Source organism: Odocoileus virginianus, chromosome 28 (assembly GCF_023699985.2).
Source record: "Odocoileus virginianus isolate 20LAN1187 ecotype Illinois chromosome 28, Ovbor_1.2, whole genome shotgun sequence".
In the NCBI taxonomy this organism is placed as follows: Eukaryota; Metazoa; Chordata; class Mammalia; order Artiodactyla; family Cervidae; genus Odocoileus; species Odocoileus virginianus.
The window spans coordinates 7,311,634-7,324,336 of NC_069701.1; the positions used below are offsets into that span (position 1 = coordinate 7,311,634).

The 12,703-nt window shown below is 47.9% G+C and overlaps 1 protein-coding gene across 2 annotated transcripts; it reads right to left on the reverse strand.

Moving 5' to 3' along the window:
- Nucleotides 1-1,142: 1,142 nt before the first annotated feature.
- On the reverse strand, nucleotides 1,143-12,353 carry PRSS23 (serine protease 23). 2 transcript variants are annotated; one of them, XM_070457154.1, is made up of 2 exons: nucleotides 12,169-12,353; nucleotides 1,143-4,920 (listed from the first exon to the last, which is right to left on the reverse strand). In XM_070457154.1, exon 2 carries the CDS (start codon nucleotides 4,905-4,907, stop codon nucleotides 3,780-3,782), a length of 1,128 nt encoding a protein of 375 aa, XP_070313255.1. In that variant the 5' UTR covers nucleotides 4,908-4,920; nucleotides 12,169-12,353; the 3' UTR covers nucleotides 1,143-3,779. The 2 variants fall into 2 exon arrangements, with proteins under 2 accessions (XP_070313255.1, XP_070313254.1); XM_070457153.1 differs by lacking the exon at nucleotides 12,169-12,353 and adding an exon at nucleotides 11,621-11,766.
- Between the last annotated feature and the right edge of the window lie 350 nt (nucleotides 12,354-12,703).

Below are 12,703 nucleotides of genomic sequence, written 5' to 3' on the forward strand. Positions count from 1 at the left end.
TGTTGTTCCATGTCCAGTTCTCAGATTTCTCAGGAGGCAGGTCAGGCGGTCTGGTATTCCCATCTCTTTCAAAACTTTCCAGAGTTTACTGAACTAGTTTATTGAAATAGAAAAACATCTATTTCTGCTTTATTGACTATGCCAAAGCCTTTTACTGTGTGGATCACAGTAAACTGTGGAAAATTCTGGAAGAGATGATTTCATGACAAAGACTAAGAGAAAGGGGCAGTAGAACTCAGACAAAGCGAGCAGGCCCGAGCAGGGACTGTCCACGAGGCTCCTTGGCTGTGGGCTCTGACCAGCAGAAAAGGGAAGTGTTGAGGACCACTGTCAGAATTCCCCCTGACACCCCAAGTAGCTGCCCCTCACTGCTCAGCCAGTGCGTGGTGATGCACCAGAGTGTCTTTATTTCAGTGCAGGCTTGCCATCCTTGACAAGCTCTAAACCAAAGGCCCCCAGAGGTGGTAGAGAAAGACAGCTACCCTACATGCTAACCTTAAACATGTCACCGTGGGCTTGCCCTCCCACTGGGCAGGTAGAAGGAATCACCCAGAATGTGAGCATCATCTAGGTGTTCTGATTTACTCTGCTGGCCACACAGCTCATGGGATCTCGGTTCCCTGCCCAGGGATTGAACCCGGGCAGTGAACATGCCGAGTCCTTAGCACTGGACCACCAGGGAATTCCCTCCAGTTCTTTTTTTAAAAATCCATTTTCTGGTCCAAAAAAGGTGAAGAAAGAACACAGACACAACTCCATGACTGACCAGTTCATATTTCTCTTTTAGGCCTATTTTCCCTTTTTTTTTTTGGACTAATTCCTTTTTGAATTCAAAACTTTGAATAAAGTCTATGGGAAAAATGTGTCTGCAATTTCTGCCACAACCTTCTGATTCTCAACAACAAATGATTTTTCAAGTTGAAAACTTTTCAACTTGAAAAATCATCTCCTATTTCATGGCCTGAGCATTTCCAAATCTGGGTACAGGGCCCTGGTGAACCGAAAAGACACGGGTGCCTGGCACCACTCGGGACTCATCCTTTCTGCACCATCACCTAGACCAAGAGCTTGTTACAGCAATCCCCCAGATGCATTTATTAGAACCCCAAATTGCTGATAAGTATTGTAGGAGAAAACAAGGGTTCTGTGAGCAAAGACGTTTATTGAAACGCAGAATTTAAAACATCTGTTTTCATTACAGGACTTCTTAGAGCTTTCAACGTGCAAACAGGCGAGTGAATCCCCAGTGAAAAGAGGGAATACTCAGGCATTTCCCTCCTTCTTGATGTTGGTGCCATTTTCATCTTGGGTAGAAAACGTGGAGGGATGAGAGTTTAAGGCAGACACTTTGGGAAACATTGTTCTACTGGGACGTATCCTTACAATGCATAACTACTATATGTTCAGTGCTAATTATATTAATAATATTGCCAGAGCCTTTTCTTCCACACTATTTCACTATAATGATTCTTTTTATTACCACTGAAAAGGTGGGCATGTCAAGCTATTATACAGTCTTCTTTAACACTTCTATGACTTATGCTGTATACAGCCTGTGGGCACTATCCTTAGCCAATTAAACCTACTTGTGAGCTAAATATAGTATTATTTTGACTCTGTGCCATCGCCCACCCTTGAGTTTCAGCACTGCAAAAAATCAAAATCCAGAAATCAAGGTGCTTTGTAAAAGGAGCATCTATTTAAAAAAAAGAATCAGTTCTGGCTTAGGTGTAAAAAGTCAGTTCTGATCTAGGTGTCCAGCAAACTTCCTTTAGCACCAAGCAAAAGTGAAAACAAACAATACCCCCAAATACCAGACATAGAGATGGAGACCTCTCTTCTTCCTGAGGCTAGATTCCTGTTAGATTCCAAACCATATTGTAGTGGAAATCCAAAGATTCCTGGCGGCCTCACATCTCTGCTATGCACAGTATTTTTCTTATGTGACTGGAAGAATGCACTACGGCTGCGGTTGCTCGAGTGCCTTATCAAGATCATTCTTCCGAAAAGCTCGAGGAACATAAGGCAAGTCACCTGCAGAAGGTATAAGGATCAGCGCTGTAATTTAATGTCCTCCCACAAAAAAGTCACAGAGCAGGCTGGAACTGCCAGGGGCGCAAACACACCATACATCTGTCTTGCAATTCATTTGCTTTTCTCCCTCTCCTGATACATTTAGAAAGAACTGCTCAGGCTGAGAGGCATAGAATGGAAACCCAAAATAAGTCAAATTCTTTTCTTTATATACTGTGATGGTCGTATTGATGAAACAGTCATAAAGACATTAACTGAAGTGATGATTCCGATCCATTTCACATTCCCAGTTTTACTCTTCTTCTAGATTATGTGTGCTTGTAGCCTACAGAATTCTAGTAAAAGAGGCCTTTTAAAAGCTAGTGAAAAAGAAGCCATGTTGGTTTTTCTTAAAGCACTTTCCAAATATTTTTACTATAAAACAAGCGAAGTAAGAGAGAAAAGTTTCTAAATTGCACAAGTCCACAGCTCCCCAAAAGTGCACTGAAAACTATGCAGAATAATTTTGATTAGGCTGGATGACTGTGCCAGGCTCCAAACAAGTGGTTATTCTGTTGTAACATCTGCCAAGCAATGCGTCCATTGTTCTCTGGAATTTAATTCATTTTAAATTACTCCATCCAAATGATAAAACATGAGATGTGCTACACTCCAGGGGTAAAATACAATGATTGTTTTTAGTGTGACCACAACTGTTAGCCGGGAAGCAAGACAGCCTGTTCTAATTAGGCCCTGATTATTGTCTTCTGGAAAAGCTAGTTTGAGAAATGTGAGTGAAATCCTGTTAAATGGAAGGATTGGCATACACAATCTTGCCTACTCTGGTGTGACTGCAGGACTGGAGTGCCACATGCGAAGTCTTCCCAAAAAACACAGCAATGGTTTTCAGAAGAGAAGTGATTTCAAAACCGGAAGATGCCTGGGATACCAACTTACTGTAGGACATACTTGAGTCTGTGTTTGTGTGCACTTGGTCGCTCAGTCATCTCCGTCTCTTTGCAACCCCATGGACTGTAGCCCACCAGGTTCTTGGGGATTCTCCAGGCAAGGATACTGCAGCGGGTTGCCATGCCCTCCTCCAGGGAATCTTCCTGACCCAGGGATGGAACTCAGGTCTCCCGCACTGCAGGCGGATTCTTCTACATGTGTACCAGTATAAATGATCTTACTGATTCAGGACTACCGTGCAAATGCCTCCAAATCCAAAACATTATAACCGCCTGTCTCAAAAGCATCGTAAAAGTTCCTAAGAGTCATATGTGGTGGGGAACATCTGGAAACATGAATGATTAGGCACTAATAAAAGAAAACAAGTTGACTCTCAGGAGAAAATACACACATACATACGCATCAGAGTTTATGTCTCCCATCTGCCACATATTTAATATCAACTTTTGAAAGCAAGTTCAGATGAAATAAAAATCAAAGTTCTCAAAAAGTGAAAGATTAACTTAACCATTAAATCTTCCCTATTGCCCCAAACATCAGCATGTATTTCACGTCTATGCAAAAGTATGCCTTCAAACTGCTTGAATGATGTATGACACGCCAACCAGTCTTCAAATAACACCGCCAGTCATCTTGCAATTTTAAAAAATTAGGTAAAAGGTATTATAACACATTTCACACGCACACACACTCACATACACACACACACATATACACATACCAATGACAACATTTGGCCTTTCCTAAAATAAGTACATGAAGACTCTTGAGAGCAGCCAGGAAGGAACCTGCCCACGTCACCCCTCCCTACAATCCAGGTAGTTTCCTTTAATCCAGTAGCAAATCTGGGCATATTTGAGAGGGGTGATTCTAACAGCCACGTTGAAATCCTGTGGCGAACCATTCACGTCTACCCACTGGTGCCCAGAAAAGATGCCGATGATTTTCCGCTCCCACTTCTGCTGCTGTCTCTTCCACATTCTCACGTAGACCCCGGACCCGCTGGCGCCGGGCTGGGCATCGCACTGCTGGTAGAGCAGGTCGTAGGTCTCATCCTGGACGTCACAGAAGCGGTACACCAAGTTGCCGGGTCGGTCGTTGTCGTAACCCGAGAAGTGGATCCTGCCCCCTGGCAGCTGCTTGGCAGGCGGGCTCACCCCAATCTTCATGAACTTTCTCTTGTGGGGCTTTTTGAGCTCCAGGAGGGCATAGTCATAATCCATGCCGATGTCGTTGGCGTTGCCCTTGATCCAACCCTTGGGGACGTGGGTGCGTTTCACCCGGATCCACTGGAATTTCATCTTCTCGGGCAGGGCTGAGTGCGAGTCGTTAGCCCCTCGACCACCATCTTTAAACTTGGGCTTCAGGAAGCCCACCCGGAGCTTCTGGGTTCCTTTCACGTAGGTCTTGCCATCGTGGATGCAGTGGGCGGCTGTGAGCACGTGCTTCTCGGCCACCAGCGTGCCTGTGCAGCCCGTGGATAACTTCACGGAGGTTGAGAAGGGGTAGTTGAGCAGGAAGTCCTTCCCAAAGATGCTGAACCTGCTGTCATAGCCGTAGATCTGCCGCTTCCTCCGAGACTTCCCAGAAGACTGCCCCTCGCTGCTTCTGAGGACATAGATGCCCACCTGCGTCTCAGTGCGGCTGCCGTTGGCATAGAGGGTCTCGTAGGACAGGTACTGCTTGGCTTCTTCGTAAGTGGGCAGCGGCGTTCCCTTATGACACTGGGGTCCACACGCGGAGGACACTTCCAGCTTGGCATCGGCCCCGAAGTCCGGCTTGGCCAGGTTGAAGGTGGACTGGGGCAGGACCACGGGGAGGCGGTAGGCCGGCCACGTGGGCTTCCAGTGGGCGCTGGAGGGGCTCACCTGCCCGACAGCCCAGAGGAGGAGGAGGAAGATGGGGCGCCCAGGAGTCCCCGCCATGCTGAGCACCACCCTGCAGGAACAAAGACAAGCGGTGAGGAGGGTGAGGGTCAGCGGAAGCCGTCCAGGAGCATGCCTGGCATCATCTGGAGCTGTGAACCTTCTTCAGGAACTGCGGTGTGCAGAGGAATCCCTGGGAACGGTCTCACAATGCAAGGGCTTGATCTTGTTTCATCGTGGGGCTGGATGCCCAACATGAAACTGGGTATTGGTTCCCCTTGGTGTTTCAGATGACCCTAAGGAAGACTCGCAGAGGGTGGGTGCATGGGGCCATTAATTCCCAGATGAACTGCTTGACTGGCCCTGATACCCATTAATTTCGGGCCATTCTCTGTGCTCAGTTCTACACCTTTATCCTCTGCTACCCTCCTGGTCTCCCTGCCCTTCTTTCCTTTCTCCCTCCCTCTCAATCTCATTATAGCCTGTACTTGGAAACGCTCAGAGTAACTTGCTCATCTTCGGGGCAAATTCAAATTACAAAGTTTATTGAGTGACCAAGGCATCAAAGAGGGATGGCTCCACAGGGCCACACTTGATGGGACTCTCAGATTGCTTCTAAATGGTGAGTGATTCAGAAGAAAGCGTGGGACTTTTTTGTTTTGTTTTGAATTTAGAACAATCATAACCATTCTAAGTCTACTTCCAGAGTAGCCAGGCCTCTAGCAGAGGAAACACTCCCTCCTCCCTTGGATTTTATTGTGTAAGACCAGGGCGTTGGGCTTCCCTGGTCACTTAATCGGTAAAAAATCTGCCCGCAATGCAGGAGACCCGGGTTCAATCTCTGGGTTAGGAAGATCCCCTGAAGAATGAAATGGCAACACACTCCAGTATTCTTGCCTGGAGAATCCCTTGGACAGAGGAGCCTGGAAGGCTACAGTCCACAGGGTCACAAAGAATGGGACATGTCAGGGTCTTTGTCAAAGACTGAAAGCTTTAAATTTGCATCAAATAACCCATTGTGACTATTTCTGTTGGTTGCTTATTCAGGTCTGTGCATTTGTGTTCCCAGCTAGTCTAAAGGCCTTGAGATTGGGCCTATGCTAGCATTCCACAAAGGTTTATTCATGGAAGAGTAAATGAATAAATGAATTAATGTTAGTGTGGCTCAAAAAACACATTTTTTGAATGCTGCACTATCAGTGCCAATAACATATACAGGAAGCTATGGTACATATACACCATGGAATATTACTCAGCCATTAAAAAGAATTCATTTGAATCAGTTCTAATGAGATGGATGAAACTGGAGCCCATTATACAGAGCGAAGTAAGCCAGAAAGATAAAGACCATTACAGTATACTAACACATATATATGGAATTTACAAAGATGGTAACGATAACCCTATATGCAAAACAGAAAAAGAGACTCAGATGTATAGAACAGACTTGTGGACTCTGGGAGAAGGCGAGGGTGGGATGTTTCAAGAGAACAGCATCGAAACATGTATATTATCTAGGGTGAAACAGATCACCAGCCCAGGTTGGGTGCATGTGACAAGTGCTCGGGCCTGGTGCACTGGGAAGACTCAGAGGGATTGGGTGGAGAGGGAGGTGGGAGGGGGGACCGGGATGGGGAATACATGTAAATCCATGGCTAATTCATTTCAATGTATGACAAAAACCACTGCAATGATGTAAAGTAATTAGCCTCCAACTAATAAAAATAAATGGGAAAAAAAAATCATCATGGAGCTCTTTGATGTTCTCATCAAACCCATTGTCTCTGGACCATGACTGAATTTTCTTTCTACTTCCCTTCTTCCTCAGTGGGGGCACACAAAAAAAAAACAAAAACAAAATATGATTGCTGGGGAAGAGAAAGGAAGCGATGAGATGGTATGATCTTCTATGTTACCATCAGCTTTCGACATTTTCCAGGGGCAAGAATAACACGACAGTAAAAATACGCTCATATTATCAACTGGAACATGCATTTTCAAATCCCAGATCTGAAACGTATATGTTAACTGGATCCTAGGAGTACCAGATGCAAATTACTTACCGCAGCAGGACTGTTCCAGTGACACATGCCTTTAGCTCTACCCATTCATCCAAACACTGAAACCGTCCACTGGCAGGGGTGTCAGGGAAGACAATAGCAGGAAAAGAGTCTGAAACCACTTCAGATAAACCTTTACAAATCCATGCAGGAAGCTCGTCTTAATGAATTAACCCCCTCTCAGGCAAAATTGATCCCAACTTCACCTTTTCAAGCGCCTTGCCTGTATAGTAAACCCCTGTTTAAAAAATACTTCGGGAATTCCCTGGTGGCCCGGTGGTTAAGAATCCGCCTGCCCATGCCGGGGATGTGGGTTTCATCCCTGGTCTGGGAAGACTCCACAAGTGGAGAGGCTAAGTGAGCCACAGCTATGAGCCTGTGCTCTAAGGGCCTGCAAGCCGCCAGCCACTGGGGCCTGAGCACTGAGAGCCCGTGCTCAGCAAAGGGAGAAGCACCTCAGTGAGAGTCTGCTGCTGGGGGAGACTCTTGAGCGTCCCTTGGACTGCAAGGAGATCCAGCCAGTTCATCCTAAAGGAGATCAGTCCCGCGTGTTCACTGGCAGGACTGATGCTGAAGCCGAAGCTCCAATACTTTGGCCACCTGATGCGAAGAGCTGACTCATTGGAAAAGACCCCAATGCTGGGAAAGATTGAGGGCAGGAGGAGAAGGGGACGACAGAGGATGAGGCGGTTGGATGGCATCACTGACTCGATGGACATGAGTCTGAGTAAACTCCGGGAGTTGGTGATGGACAGGGAGGCCTGGCGTGCTGCAGTCCATGGGGTCAAAAAGAGTTGGACACGACTGAGCGACTAAACAACCACCACAACAAGGAGAAGTGAGCCATATGTAAGTAAAACTGCTGAACCAACAGCGCTGAGTAAAGCTCTAATTCCTTAAAAATAAGCTTTTCAGTGACCTCAAAAGACTAATTCTATTAGTTTAAAATATCAGTTACAAGTTCCCTATATGATTTCAACTCTATTCATTTGTGTGGTAAGACCTTATTCCAAGAACTTTTTATATCTTCATTAAAGTTTCTATGTAACACTGAAAGCTACAAGTATTTTATTATTCTATTTCACTCCATTTCATTCTTTTGGCCACGCGGCAAGTGAGATCTTAGTTCCCTGACCAGGGATTGAACCTGTGCCCCCCTCATTGGAAGTGTGAACTCTTAACCACTGGACTGCAAGGGAAGTCCCCACAGAACTACATTTTAAAAGAAACTGATTCAGATTTAGAAATTAATGCAGGTCAAATTATTCCAAATTGATTTGGTTTTTAAATACGTGATCAGAAGCTGGAAGATAAAGTGATGTGTTCTCAGGTCCCCACCTGGGTTTAAACTGACAACTGTATTAAAGTTACAAGCTTCATAAGTTGCTCACTCCCTTACCAAATGTGTGTTTAGGGTGGTTTAGAAATTGCTCTGAACAATGATCTCTTAGTCTTCTAGGTCTGGTTTTTCCAAGAGCTCCCCCCCCACCCCCCGCCAAGGAGCTTTTACTCAAAGAATTGTGGAAGTTGGAGGTACAAGGGGAAACGAAAAGGAACTTCTATCATGCTAGTCTCTAGCCTGTCTGGATGACAAGATTCCCCTTATCTGTTTGCAAAGGAAACAAAGGCCTCCAGCAGAGGGCAGCTTTCAAGAATGAGTAGAGGATGTCTAGGTGAGAAAGCTCTTAGAAAAGTTTGCAGAGGGGGTAACTGAGGGTGTGTGTGCACCGTGGTGTCGGGGGACAGATGACAAGCTACCTCCACTCAGGGCCCTTCCTAAGGCATTCACACCTTGCCCTGACCCCTTCCCTATTAATAAAACACTTTAAAATTAGCTTGGTGATTTTGCATTAATTTCTCAATTCACCTGATACTGGAATAATTCCACAGGAGACAGTTATTGTTTCCATTTTTATAAACTCTAGGTAAACCTTCACTATGCCCGTTTCATTTATTTAAACATAAACACTCTAAGATGAAAACATGCATAATCTCACTACTGGAAAGGTAACTCATAGGTACATAATTTTTAATTCTCTCCTGCCTTTACCAATGGCTCACTTTATCCTCGTAGAACTATCTGAAAAACTCACACCTTAAAAAGAATGAAGATTTCCAAATCTTATCCTTGTATCTAACTCTGGATCAAGAAAATTCAGGTCTACATTTCATTTCTAGGACTAAGCCTTTACTGGATAAGGAGTCCTTAGATACAGAATTATCTTTGAACGTTCCCAACTAAGTATTTTCATGCATCACTTGACCTAAATGACAAAGCAGAATGGAAAATGAAGGTAAGCAAATATTTTCTGGCTGTGCTTAGTAATATGGAAACCGTATTCCTTTCCCAGCTCTGAATATCTGACTCACAAGAGGGTTACACTTTTCATGTTCCATCACTCACCATGAGCCACTGTCCTGCTGTCCACTGTCTAAAAATATTTACACGTTATGAAGATGCTGCCACTTGGGAGTGCACTGATAACCTCACAGGGAGCTTGTGATCACAGTAATGCTGCCTGGAGGCTGTGGGCAGAGACTCTCCCAGTTCTGCACCTTGAAAACTGCAGCAACACACGTCTCCTCCAGAGGGCAAATGTTCAGGAGCTGTGATATAACTCCTATAGCAAACAAGTGTTGGCAGGGAACATCTAATCCTCAGGGTATAAGTTCTCTGTTGTACAATATCTGAATTCCTGGGACCACTATAAACAGTAACAACAGAAAGAAAGAGCAGGCAAGTTTGTGAGGATAAAAACCCTGGATGCCATTCGGAAGGATGGCAGAGGGTTTTTCCATGGACTCTGGCCAGGGATACTGAACAGTGAAACCATGCAAATTCCTAAAGCAAATAGCTAAAAATGAACAAAGCTCTGGTAACACTCTGCACCCAGGTATGCTCTCCTTTTCCTGAGGTACTGAACCTGTTAAAGGGAAACAAACCTAATCACATAATGTTTTAAGAATTACAGTCTTGTACAGGAAAGAAACGCAGGGTATTTACAAGCCCAGCTACCCTAAACATAATCTTGTGGTCAAACGACATTTAACTTCTTCTCTATCAGATTTCAGGCAAAATGAACCACCCCAGTGAGCCTGGGACAAACCTGGCAGCAGAACAAAAATAGTAGAAAACTGTCAATGGTGAGACCCTGAGAAAGGAATTCCCTGGGGTCAGGGGGAGTTATGCATGAATAATAGCTGCTGAATTCAGTCCTAAGGGAGCTAGGAGAAAAGATGTTCAAGAGAACCTGAGACTCTTAAACACTGCAGACAGGGGCCGATAATGTTCTCAGACCCACTAATGGGAACTTTGGCACTTATACTACAGACAGAAGAATGCACCCACATTCACCATCTACCTGAATAAGTTGTCACTGTTACAAAAATGAGGTCCATATTAATTACCTTGGAAAAATGCTTCCATTCCAGTTCAGGCATGGGAAAGCATGACAAGTTATCACCTGACTTTATTTAAGTGGGAAAAATACAAGTGAAACAACTTATTCAAATGCAGATGGTGTGCATATGATCACAAATGCTTTCACAAGTACATATAGTGGCTTTTGTGGCAGCTTCTGCTTCTCCACTCTACCTCCAATCCACTCCTGTCTAACAGACCTTGAGAGGTGCACATATAAGGTCTATTTTAAATGCTCTATGCACAAGTATGATTCTGAAACAAGTGTAGTGAATAGCTTGGTATTAATTTGGCTTTCAGCTTTTGGCCACAGCTGACTTCAAACCACAAATTCAACGCTTTATCACAGGGCCTCCTCAAAACGATTCTGACACTGGCCAATCTGCGCCAATCATTCGCGGATCTCCTCCTAAGGAGCCGCATGGGGACCACTCAAGCTCAGTTCCAGGAACTAAGAGAAGGCAGCCCTAGCCACAGGGATCCCCAACAACCAGGAGCTTTCCACCAGCTATGGGCTATTTCTGAAGTCTCGCGGGTGTCACCCAAAAGGCAATAAAACAAACAGGATTGTTATCAGCTGCTTTCTCATGAGAGGTCTGAAAGCAAACCTAAGTTGTATTCCGAAGGGGAGTGGGAGTTATCCTTCATCTAAATTATTCTTCTCGCTCTTCTAAAACATTTTTTAAAATTCTTTCAAGCTTTTATTTAAAAATGAACCCACGAAGAATGTCCACACGCTGAAGAGGAAAGTTTTGCTTCCAAGAACTGTTGCTAGTTCACGGACAGTGGTTCCTAGCGCAGCGCAGGGCCATCAGTCACAGCGCCAGAGAAGAGGGCCTTTCCCCGGACCTGTTTGCTGGCCTCTCTTGCTTGCCAAGGTGTGTTCATAGTTACATGCCCAGGGTAAAAAATTAACTTGCAGACCTTGCTGGTGTTGCAGACCTTGCTGCAAAACTCAAGGGAAAAATATAATTGTGCGTGTGTGAGCGCGAGGGTGCCCAGAGCAGGCTTCTTGTCTATTCCCACCCAGCATCCGAGATGGTAGTTGCGAAAACTTGCTTTTCCCCACTCGATCCGCGGGTGACACCGCGGAAATCCAAACACCCCGCGGGTCCCAAGTCTCCGCGGAGCTCCCCCAGGCCGCCGGTCCCAGCCCTCGAGCCCCGAGGGCGGCCGAAGCGAGGTCTCCGGGGCCCCCGCAGCCCGCAGCGCCCCCGCGTTGAGCGCCGCGGCTCCCTTTGTCCGCGGCCCCCCGCCCCGGGCTGGCGCCCCTCGCCCGCGCCCGCACTCACCCGCGCCGGGTCGCCCGCCGGCCCCGGCTCGCCGCGCCGCTCAGACAGGTGTGGGCGCCGGGAGGGCGCGCGCAGCTCCCATGCCGGCTCCGCGGCGCGACGGAGTGCGAGCGGGGCGGGCGGGCCGGGGAGCGGGGCCGGCGGCCGGCGGGTCCGCCCCTCGCGCCTCCCGAGCCGGCCCGCCCCGCCTCCGGCCTCGGGGACGCCGCGCCCCCGCCGCCCGCGGCTCCGCCCCCGCTGCCCCCGCGGCCGGAGCCGGGCTCGGGGCTGCAGGACCGCGGCGTGCGGCTCCGCGCAGGTGCCCCCGGCGGCGCTCGCCTGTCCCGGCCTCCCCGCGCCAGCCCGCGCCGGTTCCTGGGGAGCCCCCGGCCGGAGCGAGCCCGGGGCCTTTGCTGGCGCCGCCGCCTGCTCTGAAAAATCAGGGCCCCGCGCCCCCAAAGTCGACAGCCTAACGTTGGGGCTCTGGGCCACACCTGGCGCGCTCGGACCCCCTCCGCGAGTTTGCAGAGTTGGAGGCAAACCCCATGCGCCCTTCACCCCACGTGCACCTTTGAGAGTTTTCAGTCTTTAGGTGATGCCCGAGCTCCTTCCCGCTTCACCCAGCCTCTGGGGACCCCCTAGGGGCGGAAACCTGCCTCCCGGTGGCCGGACTGCCCATGCTTTGCATCTCCTCCGGCCGCAGTGCGGGGCCCGGGGCCGGGGGGCCCGGAGCGCGGCTGGGGCGAGGCAGCTTCGGGGGACCGGCTGCTTGGGGAGCCCACCGGCCTCGGCTCTTTATCGGGGCGCCAGCGGGTGGAGCCACCTCCTCGCCCAGTGGGCCTGCTTCCCTGACTCACTCCCACAGTTCAGCTGGAGAAGGTACTGATTACCCCTCCGACAGGTAAGGCCCAGGAGGAGGCTTTTCTCAGGAGAATAACTTGCCCCAGTGCACTAAGGTCACGTGTTTTTCCTCTAAGAAGCCATTTAGCCTGCCTTTCCTTTCTCCCACCCATGTGTGAGTCCCTCAGTCGTGTCCGACTCTTTGCGACCCCATGGACTGTAGCCCCCCAGGCTCCTCTGTCCCTGGGATTCTCCAGGCGAGAA